Source organism: Eumetopias jubatus, unplaced genomic scaffold, assembly GCF_037043125.1.
Source record: "Eumetopias jubatus isolate StellerSeaLion01/CBP00866 unplaced genomic scaffold, mEumJub1_p1.0 scaffold_20, whole genome shotgun sequence".
Classification (NCBI taxonomy): domain Eukaryota; kingdom Metazoa; phylum Chordata; class Mammalia; order Carnivora; family Otariidae; genus Eumetopias; species Eumetopias jubatus.
The window spans coordinates 1601218-1629109 of record NW_028274826.1 but is presented as its reverse complement, the minus strand read 5'-3'; the positions used below and the strand labels follow the sequence as shown (position 1 = coordinate 1629109).

Genomic DNA, 27892 nt, shown 5'->3' with positions numbered 1-27892 from the left:
AAAATGAGAAGAAACCTCAAAGTCTCTTTTTCTGGAAAGATGGACATGTTCATTCAATGGAGTACTTCAGAGAAGTGAAAAGTGAATGTGTCATCATGGATCCATTTTAGAAATAAATGATAAGCCAAAAAAGCGTGATACAACAGGAAACGGACAGTAAGATAATCTTTATATAGATTTTTTAAAGCATGCAAACAATACTATTATTTTAGTGACACAAACATAAGTAGTAAAATTATTAGGAGATGTAACAACTGAATTTCAGACGCAGAACAGAAGTTGCCTGCGGGGGAAGAAAGGTGCGAGGAACAAAGCCAACAGTCTCTGTCCTCTCTCCAGAGCTGTCCGGCCTGAACCAGCTGTGCTGTCCTATGACAAGTGGGGTCCGAGCCTCAGTGTCCTTTGTGTGCTGTGTGACACCCACAGACACAGACAGCTCCCTCTCCCGCTCAGGAGGAGATGGGAGCCCTCACTGACCTGCCTTCCAGCACAGCCCCCGCGTCCCTGTGCTCCAGCAGCACCCCAGCACCCGGCCCCTTGGCCTGCACATCTCTTTTCCCTGTTCTGCACACGGCCCAGCCACTCTGCCATCTGGAGAGCATTTGAGTGCCGCCCCTCAGAGGGGCCTTCCTTGACCACCCTATTTAAACAACCCCGCTGTCCTCCAACCTTGCTAATTTAAAGAGTGGACATGTATTCATTCATTCGGTGATTTTGTATTTGTAGGACAATGCAGTGACTTTCACCGCTCAAATCCATGCTACTCGAAAGTCTGTGTGGATGGGAGCAGGAGGGGCTAGTTGAAGGGACCCCGTCAGGGAGATTTCGGCCCCCTCTGCCAGTCCTCCCCGGTGCATCTGAGAAGACCCTCGCTGGGGGGCCAAAAGGAAGCAGTACGTTTTTCCAGGTGAGAGGAAGAAAGAAGGCACACATTTTGTCTGTATAAGCTGAAAATTAATGAAAATTATTGGCAAACAGCATCAAACCATTAAAACAGCATTATGTCTGAAGTTGAAATATTTGATGTTAAGTGTCATCTGCCTTCCAAAAACTTCCCCACACTGAGCTGCCAACCAGAAACTGTCTGGACTACTGACTGAGCTACTTCAGCCAAAAGGGAAGAAGTGCCCATCTATCAGGATGCCAAGAGAGTCACTGAGGAGACCCCACCCCATCGTTCCCAACAGCGCCATCGGCATGGGGGAGCCGGGCTGGAGAGACAGACCTGGTATCACAGGGCTCGTACAGGATGCCCCAAGGAGACCACCCCCCATGCCCACCAGCAAAGGCGCCCAGTGGCCTTTGAGCCAAGACGCACAGGCAGCGCACGGGCCCAACACCCCTGGCGAGGCTGCGAAGTCGGTCAGTGGCAGAGCTCTGGAAAACCCTGTAAGCGAAGTCCAATGGTGCACAGCAGCAGTATCATGCTTCTGAAAACCTGATCGATTTATCTCTCAACCATCTCCACTCTGAAAACCAAATACTAAATATTAATAATTTAACTTAATTTCAAAAATCTTTTCTTTTACCAGAGAAGCCCAGTAGGTGTAGAGATAGCCTATTTTCAATGCTGGCACAAACTGTGAACAGGATAGAGATTCAAGAAAAACTTGAATTGTTCATATAAAACCTAAAAAGGAAAAGAAAAAATTAACACAATGTCTCCAAGGACAACCTTTAAAACTTCAATTAAATAATTAAATCAGCACAATAGCTAACTATATTTCCATCAAACAGTGACAATATGCCCTCAGTTACAGTAAATTAAGTAATTCTGACACTGGCTTCCCAATAACTAAATTACATATATATTTATTTAAAATTATATTTAAAATAAACTGAAAAAACAATTAGAACTTCCAATTATGTTAAAAGCATCCTCTAAAAGTTTTTATTTTCTTGTATACAATTTCCAGTTTTGCACACTCCTCTGTAAATCTCTGTATGTATATCAAAGCAAATGAGATAGCGAAATCTTCCCAATGTAAGTCAATAAATGTATTATTTATATACACACAAATGTGTATCTTGATAACTCAGAAACTCTCAATGGGAAAGTTCTATTAACCTTATATTTATGAAACGGTAAAAAATAAAATATAATAGCCACGTTTCTGAACACGAACATCTGGGTAGCTTTAAAATAACTGAGCGAGGGGCGCCTGGGTGGCTCAGTTGGTTAAGCAACTGCCTTCGGCTCAGGTCATGATCCTGGAGTCCCGGGATCGAGTCCCACATCTGGCTCGCTGCTCAGCAGGGAGTCTGCTTCTCCCTCTGACCCTCTCCCCTCTCATGCTCTCTATCTCATTCTCTCTCTCAAATAAATAAATAAAATCTTTAAAAAATAAAATAAAATAAAATAAAATAAAATAACTGAGCGAACAAGCAAAACATACACAATTTGACTTCACAAAAACTGTCGTAATCTCCTCTATTTACTTCTCTCGAAGTATAAGAAATAATGACATAAAAAAGTATGTGAATTGCACACCAACTCCAGAAGACAGCGACCTATATATTCTTTATAATCTCTTGGCAGTTGATCTGCAATAATATTTTCAAATACAAAAGAAGTATCCTTCAACAAAATTTTAGGAATGCAAATCCTGCAACTTTGTTTTTGTTTTTTAATTCAAATAGAGTTATTTTTAAGGAAGAAAACCCAAGAGCCAATATATTAATAGACTTCTATTTACAAATTCTCAAATTATTAAATTTAAATTGAAAATCAAAATGGAACAAATTTCATGTTTATAGATGAGAATAATTCAAACGGCACACTATCATTGCAATTAAACTTACAACCTTGCAACTTCCAAATCAAAATCTCTTTGGATGCCATTTTATATGCAACTTGGAGGGTATGGAAATTTTAACAAGAGCAGAGCAATGGGTTAAGTACTTATTGTTGACTTTTTAAAGAGTCTGGAACCACAGTTTTTATATAATGAAGTTTTCTACATTACCATACAGCTGTTTGTGCAACTCAAAAATCAGCTACAATGATAACACGTTTCTATTCATAATCATATTCAATTGCTGTCTAAAGATGTTTTGAGTCATTTCATAAATTAATCTCAGCAGGAGAGAAAGCTCTTTCTCCTCAGTGATTTCTTTAAAATCTCAGGTAGCATAAATTATATCTATTAGCAATTCAAAAATTGCCATTTGTGCTAAAAATGTGCATAGAATTCCTACTGTGCAATTACCAAATGTTTCTAAAATACTACGTTTTAGATGAAAAGCCTAATTTAAGAGACAATCTAAGAACGAGAATTCACACGGTAACAGTGGTGCAGCCACACCAACAGGTGCTCTCAGGACACAGCCCATCCTGGTGGGCTGCAGGGATTTGCTCTGGTCAGAGTGAGGCTGCACTGTGGGCTTTAAGCCACTGTAATCAATACTCTGTTGTCTACTGAATGAACTTTGTGACCTTTAGGAAAATGTACAATGCTTCGCCAATCTGCGAGTATTTAAAATTTAAAGAAAACAGGGCGCCTGGGTGGCTCAGTTGGTTGGGCAACTGCCTTCGGCTCAGGTCATGATCCTGGAGTCCCCGGATCGAGTCCCGCATCGGGCTCCCTGCTCAGCGGGGAGTCTGCTTCTCCCTCTGACCCTCCCCCCTCTCATGTGCTCTCTCTCTCTCATTCTCTCTGTCTCAAATAAATAAAAAAATCTTTAAAAAAAAAATAAAATTTAAAGAAAACAGTAACTTCATTCAAGAAAGATGAGAATATTTATCTGCCTGAAAGACAGCTTACATTTTATTGTCCTGACAAAAGAGCTGTCTTTTAATGACGGAGACAGTAGTTTTGTGTGTTTTACTAAAGAGTTAATTAGATATGAAGCATTCACCAACTATTAGATGGATGGGGGAGGGTGGTGAGGGGCAATCAATGCCCAGTATAAAATCAGCATGATTATTTAAATTAAAACATGAAAAATAAAACAGCCCTTATTTCACTTTACCAAGACATTTTCTTGTAGAGAGCATAAGAGCAAATAACTAGAATGTGTCAGAAACTTTGATATAGAAATATAACCAGTACCAGCTTCCTTTTGCCTTTAGAAAGACGAATAAATTGGTCTATAAAAATAGGAAATGTACAAAAACCAAAAATTAGTCAATCTTCCTAAATACATACTCAGTTTTGTAACTTAAGCCAAAAATACCACTAGCAACAAAAAAAGTAATCAAATATTTAAACTTCATTATTTACACCTACCATAATACCTAATTAAAGATAACTAATGATATAACAACATAACATGGCTTGAAATTTATAATGTGAAGTAGAAAATATTATCTATAAATGCTTATAGATATTTTGTTACTGAGTCACGTTTCTATAAAAAATTATTTTACTTTCATCATGAAGTTCCTTGGCAGGCTTTAAACTTAACATTCCACTTCACCTCCAAACAAAACTTAGGACTTATTTTCTGTTAATTTAATTTAGGCTTGATTATTTCTACAATAATATAAATATATTTATCTAGGACTGAAGTCAAACTATAAATTTTCTCACCTTGAACTTCATGATGTACCCATTAAAAGTGCGCATGAATTATTTAACAACTACTTGAAACATAAATGGTTCAAAAGCAAAAGGTCACTGATTTGGACAGGACACAATTAACGGGAAAAAAAATTAAAAAATAAAAAAAAAAAACAGTGAAAACAAAAGGAGCCAGCAATCTCTGATATGAAACCCATTCTTAAGAATGTAATAGTCTTACCCCAGGTATAAAGGTAAATACATTGTATTTTTGATTTTTTATCGAATTTCTGGGATGCTTTTCTTCACACTTTTCAGGATATCCAAGCCACACCGTGCGAGCTTTCAGTTCTCTCTTTCTTTGACAAATATTTATCAGCCAATCACAGCAAGTGCATGAAACAAAAGACACTCGTTATATATGCTTTTTAAAAAATGTTTAAATTAATGCTACATATTTAGAGCCAATACTGATTGTTTCTGTATTTACCAGACACCGAAAGCATATCTAATGTTAATCTGTAAAGGTTATCTTCAAATAGGTTATACTGAAATAACTTCGACATAAAACACTGAAAGAGACTTGTATGAGTGCATAATGACTTCTAGAACCTCAGGGAAATGATCTTCCCTGTTTAGACCCTCTCACTGACAAAACCATTAAGTTTCTGAAGCAATCAATGCTCTTCTATGAGGAGAAAAGGAGAGCCGTGTCGTTTGCAATTCTCAATACACCGCTCAGTGATCCGATGACAAAGGTCCTCGGACATCAACTCTCTCAGGTAATCACTCTTTTCCTCTCTTAAAGAGGACTATTTTAGTAGCATTCATATAAAATGAAGACTTACGGCTCCATTCAATATTGGGAAAGAACACTGTTGCTTAAGGGGATAGGGCTAAAGCTATCTTCCAGTCCGTCCATGTGCCATAGTGTCAGGACTCCAGCAGCACAAACACTTCCACTTCCTGGACATCCAAACCATTATGTTTGGATAGAGGGAATAAACTTTTCTCAAAATACTTAAGAAAATGGTGAAAAGGTATCAAAATCGCCTAAACTAAGCATAAAATAATAATCGTGAATTTAAACTTCAGCATTAACAGTTTGGCTTTGCTCAAATCTCCAAACTGCAGGAGACCTAGAATGGCTTATGAAGGCAGGTTGTTGAACTGTATCTTCTAGGTGTAGTCTGGGCTACACCAGCAAGCCAGCAGCAAAAGGCAGAAGCTCTGAACTTCACTCTGTGACAGACTCAGCCGAAAAATTAACATGAAATTTTGTGTGACAATGTCAGTCTCAGGAGGTGTGATTATAAAATGAAGTTGGCATGTCAGGACTTCCATCTTGAAATCACTGCATGTCTTCCACGGCAGGTGGGGAGGGCGCACTAGCCCTTTACTCCAATCACAGTGACACAATCTTCAGAAGTCGCCTTACTTTGGACAGCACCCACGGTGGCATCCTATAAACTGAAATCGGTGTATCTCTACTGAATCTCTGCCTATTTCTTAGCTGTGCACAGAAAATCTTCAGTCCGGAAGGACAGGAGTCTGCCCTCCAGGTGTGGGCATCCACCTCTCGCCCGCCTGCAGGACGGGGAGCACTGCTACCTTGAGGAGCTCCCTTGGGATGGCAATCCTGAGTGCCAGGGGCACAGCCAAGCAGGTCGGTTCTAAACCACCCCCGAGGACCCATCCCACTTCAACTTTTAAGAACAGATAGCATCCTCCACACATAAAGGATACTTTTAAATCCCAGCAGTTACAAACCAGGCTATTGTTAAAGCGAATAAGATTGCCCCAGTACGTATTCCCGCCTTTACTGCCTTTTGTTGACGGCGGGGGGGGGGGGGGGGGGAGGGTTAAGTAGATTTCAGTAAAATATCAGGGATATGTGATCTTGCTCATGCTTGAATGAAACAAAACCTTAAGTAAGGCTTCAAATACAATATAATCTGCTTCAAATCACTCTTTCTCACCTCCTGTCGCTTTTACCACGCGGCCTGCACCAAGGTCAGGCTTCTCACGAGGCTTCTTCCCTCCAGCACGACTCCCCTGGCCACCGGCAGACCTCGCGGCCCCACACGCACCCCTCCCCGCAGCACCAGCCCGCACAGCCCAGCGCTCCAGGGGCGCCTTCCCCAGTCCTTCCCGGCGGCAGCTCTGAATCGCCAACCTCTTACTAGTTGCACACTACACGTTCTCCTGAGGCGCGAACACCTCCGGTCCCGCTGCACCAGACAGACGCGCCGCGCGAGCTCGGAGGGGCTCTGCCCTCCTCGGGATGTAATCAGTCCGACACCTGCGGCGGCACCACAGCGACGGGAGACTCACACATTTTACACAGGCGGGAACGGGAGGCCGGAAAGGTACATGATTTCCCTGAGACGAGACAACCAGGCGGGGGCAGAGCGGAGAGCAGAGCCCGACTGTGCGCAGCCCGTCAGCGCAGTGCTCACGCCGCCCCACGGCAGGCCGGGCCCGTCAGAACGCGGCAAACGCACGGAACAGACGCCACAGGAGCGCCCAGCAGCTCGAGGGGCTGCGTGCGCGTGCGCGAGAGCGCGGGTGACGGGACGGAGCGCTCTGGGGGGCGGGGCGCACCGCGGGGGGCGGCCGGCACCGCGCAGCCGCCCTGAGTCACACTCCGAGGGCTCCAACTCTCCTTCTGGCACAACAAGGGTCCGTGCCTGCGCTGCCCAGCGAAGCGTCCACCGGCCGCACGTGACTATTTTCCTACGAATTCACATGAAGTGCAATAAAAAGCCCAGTTCCTCGGTCACATTAGCCACATTTCAAGGGCTCGAGAGCCGTCCTGGCCACTGGCTCCCACAGTGGACACCACAGACCTAGACCATTCCCACGTCACGGGAGTGTCAGGGGCAGGGCTGCCCGTGGGAAGCACAGCGCAGCAGGTCCAGCAGATGAGACACAAGCCTTCAGCGCTGCAATGACGGCGAAAATCGTCCAGCGAGGTATTCAAATACGAATTCTTGTTCTGAAACACCTCACTGCCTAATATGACAGTTTAATGTACACAAGTCAGACAAATCTAAGATGAAATAGAAGACAGGCAAAATTAAGTGTGTGAAAAATAAATACAAAATTTAGGAGACGTGGATTTTACCGAGTTTACGGCAAAAGGCTCTAGAAATGCAAAACCACTCTGTGCGTCACATGAACGCTGCAGACCACAGCCAGAAGAAAAACCTCAACACAACACACTGTGTGCTGTACCTGCAACCGACGACCCACGAAGTTCCAAAGCCTTCCACGCTATAAACTCTAAATTAAATACCAGGGGCTAAAAAAACATATACCTCAACAGTTTACTAATTTTTTTCGCTACAACCTGGTAGAGGGAAAAAAAAACCCCAAGATCCCCAGACTTCCGAGATGTAACTCAACTATTTGTAACACTTTGCTACTAAGAACTATCAAGAAACAAAAGTGTTATTACTAATTATTTCCTTATGCAGGCACAGAAGCAAGTTGTCGTTAGCCATAATCAAATCACACGCTATTTCACAAAATTAAATGAATACAACGCTTGAGGTTTTACAAGCCTGGAGCACCACCAGAATTGCCACTGGATGATGCAGACAGAAAGCAGGACCAGAAAGGAAGACAGGTGACTTGAATGCAAAGAGTAAAGGGCATAAACACCAAACATTTAAAACAAAACAAAACAAAATCTGTAACCCAAAAAGTAAATGTAAGCCTTACTAAGTTGTAGAGCTAAGCAGGAAAATAAAATTATGGACAATTCTTTAGTAAAATATACTGGTAAATACTGATACCCTCAGGGAGGGTGGGAGAAAATAACCAGGAGCCACAGCTGATAATACTTCCATGCAGACGGAGCATTTTCTAAATGTGTGATCACTCAGGGGACACTCCCCATTTATATATAAGTCACCTGCCATCATCAAGGCAAAGTGACACTAAATCCAATATTGCACAAAGTGTATTCTTCCTTACAACATTGTAGGATTAGCAGCTTTTCACAAAGGCCTCTATAATCAAAGTAATACTCTCATATTAAATAAAGTATCTTTAATATACCAAGATCCTGTCTCCTAAAGCTTGAACTAGCCATAGTTATATAACTCCCAAACTTCAGAGAGCCTTCTTCCAAACACAACCAAATTTAGACACTTATGCTATCCAACAGGTACCCATGGTTACCAAGAGCAGCACAGCCTACTATCTTCTTCAAAGATTAGCATCTCCTCACGCTTCTGCACTGCACATGTGCTGCAGATTCCCTGAAAGTGTAGAGACCCACTAAGAACAGGAACAGTTCCGGTATTTGACATCCCGCCCCCGCCCCCGCCCCACCTATCCAGCCCACTGTTCCTATGAAAATGCCCTCAGTGGCTCCACTTTCCTAAGGGACAAAGTGACTTTTGGTAAGAAGTGAAATCTAAGTCTCCTGAGAAAGACACCACCACCAGCCCCAGAGAACTAGCATATCGACGTGCATCACAGGAACTCACAGGAAGGACAGTCCAAGTTTTAGAGGGCAGATTACAGTAAAATTTCAATGTGTCAGAGCTGGAATTTTTACCAAATAATAAAAATGAGAAAGCAGTTTTTAAGCCATGAAGAAATTAAAGCCCACTCAGTTGCTAAAACTAGGAAGAATAATTTTAAAATAAGCCTCACTAGTCGGAGTCTACAAACAGAAATACACTGAAATACTTACAACTCATTATTGTTATTTGCTACCTACCTTTATTGCAATATTCACCAACATTTCCTCCTGCAATTAAACTAAGTAATTTTATGTATCTCCTATTCATTGATCCAACACCTAATAATGTTAATAAACACTGTATTTTATAATGCCTAACATTTAGGGGGAAAAAAGTAACAAATACTCAAAAATAAAAATCTGTAAGAAATGAAGAAAATAAAACGAATCTAAGTTGTTAGATGTACAATTTTGTTGTGTAAGGTGCAGTTTTTATTTATTTATTTTTAAAATTTTATTTATTTATTTGAGAGAGAAAGAATGAGAGAGAGCATGAGAGGGGGGAGGGTCAGAGGGAGAAGCAGACTCCCCGCCGAGCAGGGAGCCCGATGCAGGACTCGATCCCAGGACCCTGGGAGCATGACCTGAGCCGAAGGCAGACGCTTAACCGACTGAGCCACCCAGGCACCCAAGGTGCAGTTTTTAATTTAAACAGTAATTTCTCAGTATGGCAGATAGCACTGAACAAGAAGCGCGCCGACAATATCCCGGATCACTGCTTATTCCGTACAGCAAAAAAGACACACGTCAGTGCCATACAGACTGATTAGAACCCACCAACACGGTTCAGTTAGTTTTTTCTACACGATCACCACTTACAGAGATAAAGAGTTTATATACACATCTATTATGTTTTATTGTTTTAATGTCCCCCAGACATGGGAGTTTTGCTAACATCTACATCTGGAATATTAACATTTTCCTTTAAAAAAAGTAACATATTACAAATAAAATCCAAAATTTGTCTATGTTCCATTTGGTAAAAACAAAGTGCTATAAAAGACCAAAAATAATTAATTCCACAATGGGGGCAACTGGCTGGCTCAGTCAGAAAAGCGTGTGATTCTTGGGCACCTGGGTGGCTCAGTTGGTTGGGCGACTGCCTTCAGCTCGGGTCGTGATCCTGGAGTCCCGGGATCGAGTCCCACATTGGGCTCCCTGCTCAGCAGGGAGTCTGCTTCTCCCTCTGACCCTCTCCCCTCTCATGCTCTCTATCTCATTCTCTCTCTCAAATAAATAAATAAATAAATAAATCTTAAAAAAAAGAAAAAAGCGTGTGATTCTTGATCTCGGGATCGTGAGTTCAAGATCCATGTTGAGTGTGGGGATTACTTAAATCAATAAAACTTTCAAAAAATAAATTCAACAATGTTTTCAACACTATGAAAAGACTCCTAACATTAAAAGTCCGTAACTGTTGGCAACTCTTTGGGAGCACGGATTAAGTACCACTTCCATAGCACACAAGCCCCCTAATTTTAGAGTCCACACCATTAACATTAAACGGTCCGTGTCCTCAGAGTTTGTGCCTGTCAGTACCCACGCCCACTTCCTCTGTGTTTTCAGCCATCTCTGACGGCTCCTGTAGCATTCATTCAGTGATTCTCCATGCACACAAATACAGCTTCTCAGCCTCCTCGACTCCAGCGATCCTCATGCCGGGTTCCCCTTAGGATGGCGAGAACGGCCTTTATCCACTTACAGACACCAGTCAGGATTACTCTTCTTTGGAGCACAACTCCTCACCCTAGCACTTTTCCCAGGCCACAGAGCAAAGAGCAAGGGCTTTGGTTTGTCAAAGGAGACCTTGGTTCAGTTTCTGGCTTGGCCCCAGACCATCACAAGAGGGACTTTTCCAGTTCTTGGCTGTAGACAGTGCTGAGCATGGACGCCCAGCTCCCGAAGAAGGTGCGTACCACGGAGAAGAGCACCAGCAGGACGGCTCCCACTCGTCCCTGCGCCCTGCGCGCGTGGAGGACACACAGCTGTGAGCTGCACACCACAGCCATGAAAAGATGACTTCTAATGGCGGCTCCACCCAGATTCCTCTGCTGCAAGCTCTTTCCTCAGTTCACGGCCCTGGGCACCCCCCACCCCCAGCTCCCACAGCCACACTTCCACTGCCAAGTCTGCGACAGGTCAGGCTCTCTCACGGACAGACAGTCCTAACATGACACTGGATTCCGTACAAATGCGCGACTACTGACCTTCCGTTGTCGGTGACTGATCTCTCCACCAAAGCATGACCGATTCTCCCACGTTCTCAGTCCTCATCTGAATCCTGGTCGCCTCCCCACTCAAATGACCCCACGTTCCCAACTAAGGGTAAAAGTCATCCTCTCCACCACCACTTCACTCTTCCACTCCTACCCCTCCCCCTGCCTAAAAGGATGGACAGTAGTCTTCCTTCCCAAAACTGTCTTTCTCCCCCAAGGTGTCCCTTTCCTTTATTTTTCAAAGACCTACACCACATGTCCCTTGACGTTTTCAGAAACGTCATCCTTCTGTGTGGCTTCCCTTAATCCCAATGATGACAGGACACTGAAACCTCCATCTCCAGATCCTGCTTCTGAATCTGACAGGATTGTCTGTATGAACACTAACCCAATACAAGATAGATTTTAATTAAGAGAACTGTCAATAGTTTTAGATGAGCAATCTAGGAAAAAAAAACAAAAACAAAATCCATCGCTCACATCATACTTAATGGTGAAATACTGAAAGCTTTCTAGGACTATGAACAAGGAGCAAGAAGGTACACTCGCCACTGCTATTCCATATAATAGTGCATGTTCCAGACAGACCCATAAGGCAAAAAAAGAAAAGAAAAGGCATACAGGCTATAAAACAAAGAAATAAAACTGTTTGCAGATGACAGGATTGTCCAAGTAGAAAATTACACGGAATCTACACAAACACTCTTGGCACTAACAGTAAGTTTAGCAAGGCTATAGGATACAAGACAAACACAAAATCCAACTCTAGTTCTATACACCAGCAATGAACATGTGGAAACGAAAATTTAAAATACCAGTTACAAACATGAAGAAGGAAAAAGAAAAAAAAAAATACTTAGGAATAAATCTAACATGTATAAGACCTGTGTACTGAAAACTACAAAATGCTGATAAAAAGGTCAAAGTTCTCAATAAATGGAGAGAGGTAAACCGTGATCTAGACGATTCAACACAGTAAACATGTCATTTCCCCCAAGTTAATATACAGGTAAAACATAATTCCTATCAAAATCCCTGAAAAGATTTTACAGACTGGGCTAGATTATTCTAAAATGTCTATGGAAAGGCCTAATAGCTAGAGGGCTAAGAAAATCTTGAAAAAGAATAAAATACAAGGAATCAACCTACCCCATTTGAAGACTTAGATAACGAGACAGTTCTCCAGACTGGGTAGCACTAGCAGGGCAGACGAAGGGACAATGCAGGCAACAAGCCCCACTCATGTGCAGCCAACTGACCAGAGACACAGGCATAAAAGCAGTTCAACAATGGTGCTGGAGCATTTGGATATACATAGGCAAAAAATAAATCTAAACCAAAACTTCCCACCTTGTACAAAAATAACTCAAAAAGGATCTAAATAATGTTAAACTATAAAACCTACAGAAGAAAATCTTTGAGACACAGGGCTGGGTGAAAAGTTCTTAGACGTGACAATCAAAGTGCAGTGCTCAAAAGAAAAAAAACAAACAGTTGGACTTCATCAAAATGAAAGACTTTGGATCTGTGGAAAAACTTTTAGAGGATGAAAAGACAAGCTCCCGAATGGAAGAAAATATTTGCAAACTACCCACCTAACGGAAGACTCACAAGTGAAATATATAAAGAACTCTTAAAACTTCACCAGAAAAAAAACCAAACCAAGAAGAAAATAGAATGGACCTACAGACACATTTACTGAAGAGGACATGCCTATGGCAAATAAGACAGTGAACCTCACTAGGCCTTTAGAAAATGGAAACAACCTGAGGCCACAATGAGCTATCAGTAAACACACATTCTAACAGCTAAAATAAAAAACAGTGACAACAAGGTTGACAAGGAGATACTGAATCTCTCCTTCACTGCTGGTGGGAATGTGAAATGGTACAACCACTCCGGGAAACAGTTCAGCACTTTCATAAAAAACTAAATATATCCTTACTATGTAACCCAGCAACCGCACTCCTGAGCATTTAGCCCAGAGAGAGGAAAACTTATGTCCATACAAAAAAAAAAAAACCTGTACATGATGATTCATAGCAGCTTTATCTGGAACATCCAAAAACTTGAAACAACCTAAATGTCCTATCGTAGGTGAATGCTTAAACAAACATTCATCCATCCCCTGGAATGCCAGTCCGCAATTAAAAGGAAAAACTATCGATACAACTACGTGAGTGGTTATCAAGGGCACTGTGTTGATTGGAATAGGCCAATCTCCAAAAATCACAAATGGAATGGTTTCACTTATTTGACATTCCCAAAATTAAAATTATAGAAATAGAGACGGATTAGTGGTTGCCAGAGGCTAGGGCCTGGGGTAGGAGAGAGAACATGACTATAGAAGGCAGCAGACAGGAGACACCTGCGGTAATGGGACAGTTCTGTATCTTTACTGCAGTGGTGGTTACACAGACCTGCACATGTAGTAAAACGTAGTGAACTATACACAGTTTACACCAGCATCAACTTTCTGGTTCGATGCAACCATTGGGGGGCGCCTGGGTGGCTCAGTCAGTTAAGCGGCTGCCTTTGGCTCAGGGTCCAGTGATCCAGTTGCACCTGGGGCTCCCTGCTCAGCAGGGAGCCTGCTTCTCCCTCTCCCTCGGCCCCTCCGCACCTCAGGCTCACTCTTTCGCTCTCAAATAAATGGATAAAATCTTTAAAAGAAAAAAAGAAAGATGCAACCACTGGGGGGAACTGGGTGAAGGATAAGCAGGACCCCTCTATACTAAGTTGGCAATTTCCTGTAAAGCTATAATTATTTCAAAAGAAAAGGTTTTTTTTTTTAAGATTTTATTTATTGAGAGAGAGGGGGGAGTGAGAGAGCATGAACAGGGGAGAGGGGCACGGGTAGAGGGAGAAGCAGGCTCCTGATGTGGGACTTGATCCCAGAACCCTGGGATCATGACATGAGCTGAAAGGAGATGCTTAACCAACCGAGCCACCCAGGCGCCGCCAGAAAAGTTTTTTTTTTTTAAATAAAACAAAGTAAAAGGATGAAAATCATATACCATGCAAATACTAATCAAAGAAAGCTGGGAGAGAGAGAGAGAGCAAAAGAGAGAGACAAACCAAGAAACAAGTGTTAATAACAGAGAACAGACTGACGCTCACCAGAGGGAGGTGGGTGGGGGAGGGAAACAGGTGAAGGGGATGAAGGAGGGCACTTGTGTTAAGCACAGGGTGATGTATGGAAACCTGAAGCTAATATAACGCCGCATGTCAACTAACTGGAATTAAAATAAAGAAATAAAAATAAAGAAAGCTGGTATCATTTCATTGAAGATAGACATTATGAGCCCACATAGAAGAAATATTATCAGATAAAGATCAATCCAACAGTAAGTTAGTAACCCTACACTCGCATCATCTAATAACATACTCTAAAATATATAAAGCAAAACTGACATAATTTAAAGCAGTAGACACATCCTCAAAGATGTTGAGACTCACACAACTTTCTCAGTAACTGATAAGTAAACTTCGAATATGAATACAGAAGATTCAAACAAGACTATTAACAAATTAATCAAATAAATGGATAAAATCTTTTAAAAAAAAAAAAGCAACACAGAGCAAGTCAACAAAAAAGTACAAATTCTTTTCAAATACACACAGAAAATTGACTAACACTGCCCATATACGATGAATCATAAAGTAAGTCTCAACACATTACAGAGACTGAAAGAAAAAAATCCCAAGTATGTTCTCGGGCCACAGTGGAATTAAGAGAAAGTCGATCACATGGCACCGGGGTGGCTCAGTCCATGAAGCGTCTGACTTCAACTCAGATCATGATCTCAGGACCCTGGGATCCAGCCCCAGTGTCTCCAGTCTCCCAGCTCAGCAGGGAGTCTGCTTCTCCCTCTCCCTCTGCCCCTCTCCCACCGCTTGTGCTCTCTCTCTCTTGCTCTCACTTTCTCTCTCTCAAATAAAAAATAAAATCTTTAAAAAAAAAAAAGATAACAGTCAATTACAAAAAGATAATCAGGAAAATTCCTGACTAGAAATTAATCAGCATGGTTCTAAACTGAACATCAACTAAAGCAGAAATGGCAATGTAAATCAAAATATTTTGAACTAAATAGTAATAATAATACCATGTGTCAAAACTGAAATGCATCTATTTTTAAAAAAGAAAAAAGTACAATGCTGGTGACCTGAGAATCCATCTAACGAAGCCAGAAAAAGAAAGGCAAGTTAAACTCAGTATGAAAAAAATTAAGGGCAGACCAGACTTCAATGACACAGGAAGCAGACATCCTAAGAGGGACACAGTGTCACTCATACAGTGTCCCAGAGAATGTTTAACCTGAATCTAATGGCGAGGAGACCTCAGACACACCAAAATCTGAAATGTTCTATAAAATACCTGTTGTGTAGTTCCCATAAACATCAATGGAATGCAAGACAAAGTTAGGGCAAGAGTGGCTCCAGATTCATGGAGATGGCTCATGGAGATGGCCACCTAAATGCCAGGCCAGCCTAGAGAGGAAGGGTGCTCTGTGGGCAGGAGACAGAGCTGTGTCAGAGCAAAATCTCCTGAACGTGGCAACTGCCTGGTGGCCATGTACGAAAATAGCCTCTTCCTAAGAAACATGCACGGAACACTAAGATCAAAGAGGAGTGAAGTAACAAGCAGCCTCGTCTGAAATCACTCTGAAAATAACAGTGAGATACAAAGAGAATGGTCAATAAATGTGGCAAAAGATTAAACATTAGCGATCTTAGGCAAAGGGCATAGGAGGAATTCTTGCAACTTTTCTATAAGTTTGGATTTATTTCAAGATAAAAGTGAATTTATTTCAAGTCTGGATTTATTTCATGATAAAAGCTTAAAATTTCAAAAGCAAAGACAACACCAGAAGTTTGGCTCTTTGAAAAGAACTGATAACCTCCTATCAAGATTAACAGGGAAAAGGGAGAGATAAATTAACAATATCAGGAATAATAAAATGTGACATCCCTCCAGAACCTCATACGTTTTCTATTACATGAATTTATATATTTGAAAGTAGATAAACCCCTTGAAAAGCACAAAGCATCACAAGGGACACAAGAAAAAACAATTCTGCATAGCCCTGCAACTGTTAAAAGGAATTAAGTCTAGACAAGGTTAAGTACCCCCAAAGAATACTCCAGGAATATTGGCTATTTAACCTAGAAAATGTTTTGTGAAAAAACTGTCTCACTCATTAAAAATTAGTAACACAAGTCAGTGATTTCTAAAACCTTGTTTAGCCATGAAATTCCTTCTTCATATGAAAAGCTTACAATACACAGGAAAGATAAAGACAGACACTAATTGGAAGCTGAGAGGGGGTGATAAGCCTAAATCCTGCTCAGGCTCACTTCCCGATTCTGTGTGGTCGATCTCTTTGAGGGATTCCTCAGAGTCCCTGGGAGTCCACACACCACTGTTTGAATACCACTATGTGAGCCGACCCCAAAATCAAATTGGTTGTAAAAACATCTTTTTACAAACTTCTAAAGAGATAATGAGGATGATACATAAGATATCTTTCTACAATTACTTGTATCTCTTTTATGGTCAAAGGGATCTAAGTTCATGATGGTTAAGAAAGGCACTGACCACAAACTTTAAAGAGCAGAAAGACTATCAAAGCAGTAATTTATTCGACATACCCCACTCAAGTTATGTTGGCATCAGTCAGCTGAAATCTTGCTCTACCCATCCCTAGGGCTGGAGGACAGTCAATGGCCAAGTGTCCTAGACACAGAGTGTGGTTTCACAGACCAGCCTCTAAAGTCAAGGGTGAGCACAGCTGATGAAGTTTATCTCAACCACCAGTGAACTTGTTTAAATATGAGCAGGTCTTACCTTTGTTTCTTTCTGGTTAAATTTACTGAAGAATCTTCTTCCAACTCAAAGCATTTGAGTCAAATAATACACAGAGTTCCAGTATTATTAAACTGCATTTTACAGGCCCATAATACACAGAGTTCCAGTATTATTAAACTGCATTTTACAGGCCCCTACCTGCCTTTCTGGATGAGAGCAGGACCGAAGATGGAAGAGAGCACGGTTTACAAATGCTGACACAGTGACCAGAATTGACTCTACCATGCAATCAATACAAAACCACTAATCTTTCTCCACTTTCTAAACATTTAAATGTCGCATAAAAAAAGTGAACTTGAGGACGCCTGGGTGGTTCCGTCGATTAAGCGTCTGCCTTCAGCTCAAGGTCATGATCCCAGGGTCCTGGGATCGAGCCCCACATCAGGCTCCTTGCTCAGCGGGGAGTCTGCTTGTCCCTCTGCCGCTCCCCCTGCTTGTGCTCTCTGTTTCCCTCTGACCAATAAATAAATACAATCTTTAAAAAAAGAAAGTGAACTTGACATTCTGTCCTTTTCTAATTAGCAATGTTTGGTTTTGACTAATGTTTAACACTTTCCGTTATGTCATTTCATTGAGAGTGTCTTCTTTATTTGATATAAAAATAAGTATGTTAGAAGCCGAGCTTCTAAATACCTTAACTGTATACCTGAGGGCATAGGAAATTAGGCAGCAAGAGATCACAAACCTGGTGCAGAGGAACTTCCATCCTCCAGACAAACCACTCTAGTCCTCTTCTTCTCTGTGTGATCCTAGCTCGTGGTAACGTGTGGTAATCACTTTCATCATTCTTGAAGCCTTCTTCAGACATCATTAATGGCATTTCATCCAAATGGGCAGACTCATCTTCCAGCTGGTACCTGGTCAGAGGTAAGGAGAGAATGCTGAGGCAGGCCAAGCAGCCTTCTGTCACCGGTAAGGGTATTATTTAAGACAAGAGCTGGTCCCATTCTACTAACCACATTTTTCTTTTTTCTTCAAACTAAGCTGTCTACAGCGGAGGCAAACCATTATAAATGAGGGATGCTACTTTCCTTTACAAAAAATGTATTTAGCCAGGGTCAGAAGGAAAGGAACAGGCTGCCCAAGGAAGCGAACATGACCACGCTAGAAGGGGAGCCCTCCACAAAGCCACTGGTGTGAACAGTCGGCTCAACAGTACCACCCACTCGTGGTATTCAATTCAGGAATATAAAAACAATCACCCGAAATATTAGCAAAAAATGTATACTTCCAGGTCATATCTAAATACTCTGCTACAGATCGATTGGATATAAAATGTGCCCAACTTTACATTCATCAATCAAAGTCGTGGAAGTGACTTTTGAACTATGGAAGTATCTTCTTTTGAAAGGTGGGAACACGGTCCCTTGGTTTGTTGTCAGATTTGATATACGCAGCAAGGATGCTATGTCCCACTTACACTTACTCTGTCTCTGTTATTCCCTTTTCTGAATTTTCTATTCAAGGAAATAATTTCCTCCACAACCAGCATCCCTTTCAGAGTTCAATAATCCTCTTCTGATTCCAAAAACAGGCAGCCTACTGTATCAAGTTCCCATTTTATCTCTCCTCAATCACAGACATATGTACATTTTAAAACTAAAAGCTTACTTTGAGAACCAAGAATTCATGAGAAAGTAGAATGCAGAGCCCACGAATGCTATCTTATTTGATTTTACATCAAACCTCTGTGGTAGGTATTCACCTCAATTGTAAAAATCAGAGCACAGACCTGTGTGTCCCCGGGACATGATGGTAGTCACTGAAACTGAAATTTCCCCTCGCACCCTCTGAAGTCCACAGACTTTATACAAGACAAATAAAACCAACCAAGCCCACAACTACAGCATAAATGAGTGCCAGACAATACTACAATCTAGTTAAAGACAACAGCAAGCTGAAACAGGATAAAGTCAAAGGAAATCACAAAAAGCACACTAATCAAACTACTCGAAGCAAAGATGAAGGAAAAATTCTTGGAAGGAGCCAGAAGAAAACAACTCATTACATGGAGAAGCCCATCAATTCAAATGCCCATGGACTTCTCATGGAGAGAGATGAGGCCAGAGGACAGGAACTCCATGTCTAAGTGCTGAAAGGGAAAAAGGCTCAACCCAGAATTCTATATCCAGCAAAAAGATCCTCCAGGAATGAAGGCAGAACAAAAACATTCTCAGATGAAAGATAAAACTTGGAGGGTATGTTACCATCTGACCTCATACAAAAGAAAGCTAAAGAAAGTTTCAAGACGAAGAAAAATGATACCATCAAGAAACTTGGATTTTTGGAAATAAAGAACACAAAATTCTTTAAAACGTGTATGACTATTGAAAGCAAAAGCTGTCACATCATCTGGTGAAGTTTTCAGTGTAGAAAGATGTGAACTGATATGGCGGCTATCCTGTAAGAAGCAGGCGATTCCATAGCTTACATTAAGTGTAAAATATGAACAGTGAAAAGTTAGCTATGTATATTGCAATCCTTAGCGTGGAGCTTCTCAACAGCGGTACCATTAACATTCTGGGTCTCAGAATTCTGTTGACAGAGCTGTCCTGTGCATTGTGGAGCGTTCAACAGCAAACCAGGCCACTACGCATTTGATGCCAGTAGCGGCATTCCCCCAGTCGTGACAATAAAAATGTGTCCAGATGTCACCAAATGTCACCTGGAGGACAAAAATCACTACCTACAAAAAAATAAAAATACTTGAAATAAAATGGCATATAATGTTAAAAGATTAAAAGTAAAAAGATGGAAGAAGATATGATACAAACACTCGTTCAAAGGAAAAAAAGTAGCTACTATAAGACAAAGAAGACATCAAAAAAATAAAATGAAAGAACCGCCCAGGATAAAGAAGAACATTACATAATGATAAAAGATCAAATCACCCATAAGCTCTAACAATCATAAATGTGCATGCACCTACCACCAGTTTCAAAGTACACAAAGTATGAAATATGTAAGTAAAAGGAGAAAGAAACAAATCCATAATACTGCCGGAAGACTTCGTAACTCCTCTCTCAGTAATTAATGGAAGAAACAGTATCAGAAAGGACAGAAAGACATGGTCAGCACTGTCAGCCAACCTACCCTGGCACTCTACCCTGTACGGCAGAATGTTCTCATCAAGTGCACCATGAACACTCATCCCCACGGACCGCAACCTGGGCCATAACACAAACTAACAAATTCAAAAGAACTGAAATTAGACAAAGTATGTTCTCTTACCATAAAGGAATTTTTTTTTTTATAAAGATTTTATTTATTTATTTCACAGACAGAGACACAGCGAGAGAGGGAACACAAGCAGGGGGAGTGGGAGAGGGAGAAGCAGACTCCCCGCTGAGCAGGGAGCCCGATGTGGGGCTCGATGCCAGGACCCTGAGATCATGACCTGAGCTGAAGGCAGATGCTTAACGACTGAGCCACCCAGGCACCCCATAAAGGAATTTCTTTTAAAAATCAGTAACAGAAAGGGACGCTTGGATGGCTCAGGTGCTTAAGGGTCTGCCTCAGCTCAGGTCATGATCTTAGGGTCCTGGGATCAAGTCCTGCTTCTGGCTCCATGCTCAGTGGGGAGTCTGCTTCTCCCTCTTCCCTTCCCCCCACTCATGCTTGCACTCTCTCTCTCTCTGAAACAAATAAATAAATCTTAAAAAAAAAAAAAAATCAGGGGCACCTAGGTGACTCAGCCAGTTAAGCGTCTGCCTACAGCTCAGGTCGTGATCCCAGGGTCCTGGGATCAAGCTCTCTGCTCAGCGGGGAGTCTGCTTCTCCCTCTGCCACTCTCTCCCTGCTCATGCTCTCTTTCTCTCACTCTCTCTCAAATAAAATCTTTAAAAATAAATTTAAAAATAAATCAGTAACAGAAAGATATTTGGAAAATCCACTAATACCTGGGGGGGGGGGGATTTGGGAACAAATTTGGGAAGCACCATTTGGGAACAAAACTGTCACGATGCTGGAGAATCATCTAATTCTTCACAACTGCAAATGGAAACTTACGAACAGCAGAAATTCTACAGAGATCAGCACCTTAAGCTAGAACTCACACTCAGAACCAGTCACCACAGGACAACCTGATGTCTGCCTGCTGGTGTGATACAAGAAGAAGCAGATCCAGCATTCCTGCCAACACATGTACACATTTACCGTATTGACTCAATCCCAGAGCAGTGGTTCTCAAAGTGCAGTCCCCAGAAATTCTTGGAGCCACCCCCAGAAACAAAAAACTTCTGGAAGTAGCCTACAGTTGGTATCAAGAGCCCTCGCACTCTGCTGCTTCAGAAGCACTGCTCTGGGGCTAATTTTCACGTGACGGGAAGTGCACAAAATAAGAGCACTACACCCAACTCCAGGAGATACTAATCCAGACACTACCAACCACCAGCCTGGACGCTTCAAAAATGCCACATGAGAAGAAAGAAAACCACCACAAAGATTTCTCCAAATTAAAAGAAATTAAAAAGATATAATCAAATGAGGGGCGCCTGGGTGGCTCAGTTGTTAAGCGTCTGCCTTGGGCTCAGGTCATGACCCCGGGATTCTGGGATCGAGCCCCGCATCAGACTCCCTGCTCTGTGGGAAGCCTACTTCTCCCTCACCCACTCCCCCTGCTTGTGTTCCCTCTCTCACGGTGTCTCTCCCTCTCAAATAAATAAAATCTTTAAAAAAAGAATGACAATGGTGAGTGCTACTCCAGATGATCAGGAATATCCAAGAACAGAATTATTTCCATTCTGCTCTAAGATGTTATTGAAATACATCTTCTACAGTACATAACAAGCTTTAAATGTATATGAAGTATACACCCAGTGCAGAGTACATAAACGAGCTTTATATGTGCCAACTTAGCAGTCCCTCAGGGAATCTGTGGATGTGGGTGTTCACACACCTGCATGTGTGTGGGGGCGTGTGCATGTGCGGGTATATGCAGTGACGGTGCCAGGCAGTCCTTTGCTTACTAGGATTCTGTGAAAAGGTCAGAAGGCAAGATTCCAGAAGCCTCCACCTTCTTGAAACTTTATTTTTTTGAAACAGGTGCCTAGCTGTCAAGAATCCAAACACAAGTGGGGCGCCTGGGTGGCTCAGTTGGTTAAGCGACTGCCTTCGGCTCGGGTCATGGTCCTGGAGTCCCGGGATCGAGTCCCGCATCGGGCTCCCTGCTCAGCGGGGAGTCTGCTTCTCCCTCTGACCCTCTTCCGTCTCGTGCTCTCCATCTCTCATTCTCTCTCAAGTAAATAAATAAAATCTTAAAAAAAAAAAAAAAAAAAGAATCCAAACACAAGTGGAATTCAATGACTATAAAGATGTCCTTGGACAATAAGGCCAATGCTGACCTGCTACCTAAGCTCCTTTTACCATCTTTTTAACATGTGGTAACTAAAAAAATAAGCCAGCAAGTGGATTACTGAGTTACAGGTTACTGAGGTATCCCCCACTGTTGGACAGAGAAAACATTTATAAATTCCCACTAAATAATGTTTCCATGCAAATATCTGTACACAGAACTTTCTCCATATTTTTACATGAATTCTTTCAAAGAATCCCAGAACTGCAATAGTTTGTACAAAGTCATAAGCTCTAAAACACTTGAAATATTATTGCCAACTGCAAATTTAAACTCCCACCACTGAGTGCTATGAATAATGCCAAAAGCAATTTTACCTCACCCTTATCAGATGAGAGCTAAATACGTGTACCCTTCGCTTAAATAAAGGGAGGAAAATGGCATCTTGTCATTACCGGCACCGATTCACGTTTGCTAGCACACGGGGTCCTGCACTACTACTTACAAACTGTGGCTAAGGCTGCTCCCCATGCTGTTCAGTGGAGCTGGGCGTATTTGGGGCGTGTGCACTGGGGGCACCCCAGGAACTAGGACCCTCTCCCGTGGCACCAGCCTCCTCACAGGTAAATCTTCACTGGCCAGGAACTCAATGTGCCCCTTCAGCAAATGTCACCAGGACTAGGACGGTTTTTGTTAGTGATGTGGTCCCCAGTGGTCTGCCCTTACTTTTGCCCATAAACCCTGTTACTTCCAGCGAGCATTTCTACCAAATACGAAGTTTTGCAGGGATATATATACTATACAACAACAGAAATGGGGATGTTATTTATGCAAGAGTCCATCTCTTCCACACTGATTGGTAGTATCTCTTAAATGTATCGTATTAGAGTAATTTGGGCGCAAGAAAACAGGACTTTAACCTACAACCACATGGAACTGGACTCTCTGCAAGGACCTACAGGAGGAGATGCTGCATATTGACACCCTGACAGTAGCCCTGTGAGTCCATACGGTTCTGACCTTCAGAACTGGAAAATAATACATTTGTTTTAAGCCACTACATTTATGATAATTTTACAACAGCAATAGCACACGAATACAACTGCATAGCAATTAATGACGATTTTTTTCTTTGTATTCTGAGTCAATTTGACAATCCTGCTTCCCACGACCTCGCTCTCATCTTTCCTCCCTCATGTGAAACGGCCCTCGGATAAGAGAGGGTGGTGAGGTGAAGACAGAGGTGTTCTCCTCGTGGAGGATGTGTAAGTGTGCCGACGGCCTGTGCTGAGGCTCCCCCAGGCACTCTGGGGCTTCGGTGCAATGCCGATTAGGCATCGAGGGGACCCGACACACAGCACACGACAAACACAGGTACCACCTGCCCTTAGACTGTAAAGCAGAGAATAAGCCTGAGGAGACGGTGGGCAGATCTTTAGCAAACACTAACCACGCAAACACTTCTCCTCCTCCCAATATAATGTCATATAAAAAATAAAAACCACGAGACCTCTGAAAATACTGGAGTACAAAGAGTACGTTAGGCTGAGGACCCCAAGGAAGATCACCTCTCAAAATCCTTACAGGAAGGTGAGAAAACGCTCTGCAAGCCGTTTGGCTGTGCTGGGTACATACCCTCAGTCACCTGCTGAGCACCACTACATGCGTGCCCACACTGAAGACACGGCAGTCAGTAACGGACACAGCTTGTAACTCACAAGCTCAGACTCACTCACCAGGAAATCTTAAATGATAGCAGTGGCTACCGGCGAGACAGTCCCCTAGCCCTTGGAAGGTGCCGACTGAGCTCAGGCTGCAGGGGCTGCATCCAGGTAGAGGGGCAGGTGCGTGTGGAATGACCGCTGCGTACGGGAAGGTAGGGAAGGTAGGTGGGGCAGCGCACAGCTCAGGAAGGACTGCCAGTCACCCAAGCTCAGCCACAGCTATCCGTGAGAATTCTGGAACTGGAGCTGGGACACAGAAGGCAGCCTGCTTCGAGATAACTACAACTGTCAACTCCTGTAAGGAGAGCGACGAGAGGTCTACACCGCTCTGCAGATTAGGACGCCCAGAACAGCTGTCTTCTGAAAGAGAAAACACAGACAGACAGACACACAGGTAGAAAGGATTAGAAAGTGTTTCCCATAAAAATGGAAGATTAAATACACGACTGCCTTCAACACCAAAAACACTGCTTTTTCTTAAAGCTGAAACCTACAGAACAGAAAACAAGAGATGATAACAAAATGTAGAAAGCTAGAAAGCAAATAGATGGATGGTAAATAAGCAGATCCAAGAAAAACAGGAGTCTCAGCACAGCCGCGAGGAAGCAGGAGAACCCTGGGACCCTGGAGGGGCGGGCCTGGCGTCAGGGGGACCTCTGAAGCGGGTGGGGAGGGAGGAAAGAGTAGGAACCGACTGAAAGCTACTGAAGACCATCTGGATCCTCAGGTGACCCCTCCCAGCTACAGAGCAAGGGACAGCTACCCCCTGGGGGAGGGAAAGCAGAGGGCGAGGCTGAAGGAAGGACAGTGAACGTGGGTGCAAGCCAGCGTGGCCTCCCTTCCCTGCTGCCCAGGTAGAAATTCAGCGTTGAGAGGAGGAGGAGGGACAGGAGAAGCCGGCGGCCAGTGTTTGCTGAAACTGTCAGGCATGAATTTAAGCACCTCGCCTACGTTCATTTAATTCCTAGTTTTAGACAATTAACATAGGAAATTCTTACTATAAAAAAGAAAAATAACTGAAATGTCCAAGACCAAAGGTGGTCTATCCATACCACGTGACATCACCCGGTTGAAAAGAAGTAGGCAATGTGACGTGTGCTATGGCACGAAGCTTGAAAACATTTCGCTCAGTGCAATAAGCCAGACGCAATACGACAGACCCCGAAGGGCTCCACCTCCACGAGGTGACAGCAGTCAACTCCACAGACACGGAGGTACAGAAAGGCTACGGGGGCCGGGGAGGGGGGACAGCGAGGCGTCTCCCGGGTGCAGAGCTTGGGTTTGGGAGGAGGAAGGAGGCCTGGGGGCGGGAGGTGAGGACAGTGGTACAACAGCGTGAATGTGCTCACGGCCACTGCACTGCACGCTTGGGTAGACGTGCTTAAGATGGTAAGTTTTATGTTAGGTCTGATAAATTTTTTAAAAAGGAACACATTCTATAAATATCGCTGAAATCCAGCTCCCTAGCAGCCGCGTAACCCCCGGAAGATGGGTATTTCCTCATCACTACCCACATCTCCAACATACGAAGCTGGTTTCTACCCTGGGGTCGGCCTGAACGCACCACCAGGCCCCTTCCCCTCACCCTCCTGCCGGCTGCCGCAGTTAAGGAACTAGAATCGGTATGGCTATCCTGGAAAAGCCAAATCCTCACACACCAGGCACATTCAGGCAAGAGTTTGATCACTTGGGGAGCTGGCCTGTCAATGAGACCAAACACCAGAAGGAGAGAGAACACTCCTGAAGGCCTCCTGGACTGTGAGGCCCTGGAGAAGGGGGCTGGGGTCTACGGAGCCCTTCCCACAACCGGGCACCCAGGGTACCTGTATTCTGCATGGTCCAAGAAGAAAAGTTTAGCGCAAATGAGAAACTTTTACAGCACATGACAGTAAAACCATTCCTCAGAAACAGTTCTCACAAATAAAATTTAAAAAAAGCAAACACTTGGGTGCCTGGGTGGCTCAGTTGGTTAAGCGACTGCCTTCAGCTCAGGTCACGATCCTGGAGTCCCAGGATTGAGTCCCGCATCGGGCTCCCTGCTCGGTGGAGAGCCTGCTTCTCCCTCTCCCTCTGCCTGCCTCTCTGCCTACTTGTGCTCTCTCTCTATCTCCGTCAAATAAATAAATAAAATCTTTAAAAAAAAAAGCAAACACTTTGAATGACAGATGAGCAAAGACAATTCATAAAAAAAGAAATACAGCTGTACTTAGAGAACTATGTGCAGCCACATTAGGAACTCTAACCCTTCCCACACACACCTGAGGGACCGCCCTGGGCGAGCGCTGTCCCGACGAGGACAAGCACAAGAAGCGGGCTGCCTACTTGCAAAGGGAGACGTGCTGGGAAGACTCTAATACAGAAGGCGCGAGGGCCAGAAGGAAGCCGAGTCTCAAGAGGAGACACCTGCATGAAAGGAACCAACCACAGAAGGTCTTGGGAGACCTGGAAGGGGCTGCAGAGCCTTGAGGGCTCAGGACTGGAGAGAAAGCCGGGGCAGCTGGAGTGGGCAAGGCACGGGAGGGACACCGGATGCGGCTGAAGGGGTGGGCAGGGCTGAGTCCCGTGGGCACGGCCTGCCAGGATAAGGAGTCTCACTTTAACTCTCAGGGGAAGGGAAGTCAGTGGAAGGTTTTAAGACTAGGAGTCATTTTTGTTTCCAAGAGAACTTCTAAAACACGCAAATTAAAACAACTGAAAAAAATTCTTCACCCTTAGCATTCTTAACAGTCTTGGTTAACGAAGCACTCTTAATGGCTAGCAAGAGTGTGAACAACTTTTATGGAGGACAGTTTGTGAAAATGCCCTGACAGCCCTTTTTTGTAATGGGAGTAACTTTAACCATAGCTTCTAATGATCCATGAAAGCAAATATTTGAAAACATGAAAAATGTACAAAAGATTGATCTACCAAGATGACCATGACTGTGCTGTGCTGCTTAAAAGTCTACCCAAAAAGCACGGAAGACTTTAGTTCCAGTGATGAGACCCGGTCCCGGGTGTCGGACACCCACACGCTGTCGCTGACAGCAGTAAGGCGGAGGGAGGGCCTTCCGAGAGTCACAGGGAGGAGCGGCAGCACCTGTCCCCGCCCCGACCAGCACCCAGGGTCCCCTCGCTCCAGTCACCATCCACACACCACACAACATCCCCACAACAGGAGACTCGTCATTTGAGGGGCTCACACAAAAGCTCCTCTCAGCTGTGAGGGAGCGGGCCTAAAACAGAGTCAATAGGTTTCCTCAGAAAAATTCCTTTTTTCTCATTCTCTGCATAAGATCACTTCTTTTAAAACAGTCAACTAGAAAATGAATATTTATACAAAATGCAATTAAAATTCAAAATGCCACTTAAATATATTATAATATAGTATACAAAATGAGATTTTTAGTCTTTTTCATTAAGTTCTTTCAGCGATTGTGCTGCATTTTAGCAAAAGTCACAATCTTATCAAGTTTAATGCTAGAAAAGTAGTACAAAGAGTCTGAAAGATAATGAACATAAGCAACATCACGTTTAGTAACCTCCACTTCAGAGATGGAGCCTTTGAACTGGCAAGCAATTTATTCCATTTCCAATGCAATTTTCCTATCGTATTGAAAATTTTACCTCAGTATTTAAAAACAATAAGATGATGAATAATGGATTTTTTCAGAGACAGGATAAGCAGAAAATCCTAAGTGTCTGTGTTGCCTAGTGTCATACACACTTAATTGGTTTGTCACTCAAGAAAAATCAACGTTTCCAGCAATTAA

The 27892-nt window shown here is 43.0% G+C and overlaps 1 protein-coding gene across 7 annotated transcripts in view; it reads right to left on the bottom strand.

Moving 5' to 3' along the window:
* LOC148162109 (putative phospholipid-transporting ATPase IIB) overlaps positions 1 to 27892 on the bottom strand; it is a 140147-nt gene that overhangs the window by 101150 nt on the left and 11105 nt on the right. For 6 of the 7 annotated variants that reach the window (XR_015767193.1, XR_015767194.1, XR_015767195.1 and 3 more), the window contains exon 2: positions 17810 to 17981. Coding sequence is in view for 4 of the 7 variants with exons in the window: in XM_088020242.1 (XP_087876368.1) it covers positions 17810 to 17981 (172 nt within the window). In the remaining 3 variants the exon portion in view is untranslated. Of the gene's footprint in view, positions 1 to 10307; positions 11002 to 17809; positions 17982 to 27892 lie in introns of those variants that run through there. The other variant, XM_088020244.1, reaches the window with a different exon arrangement.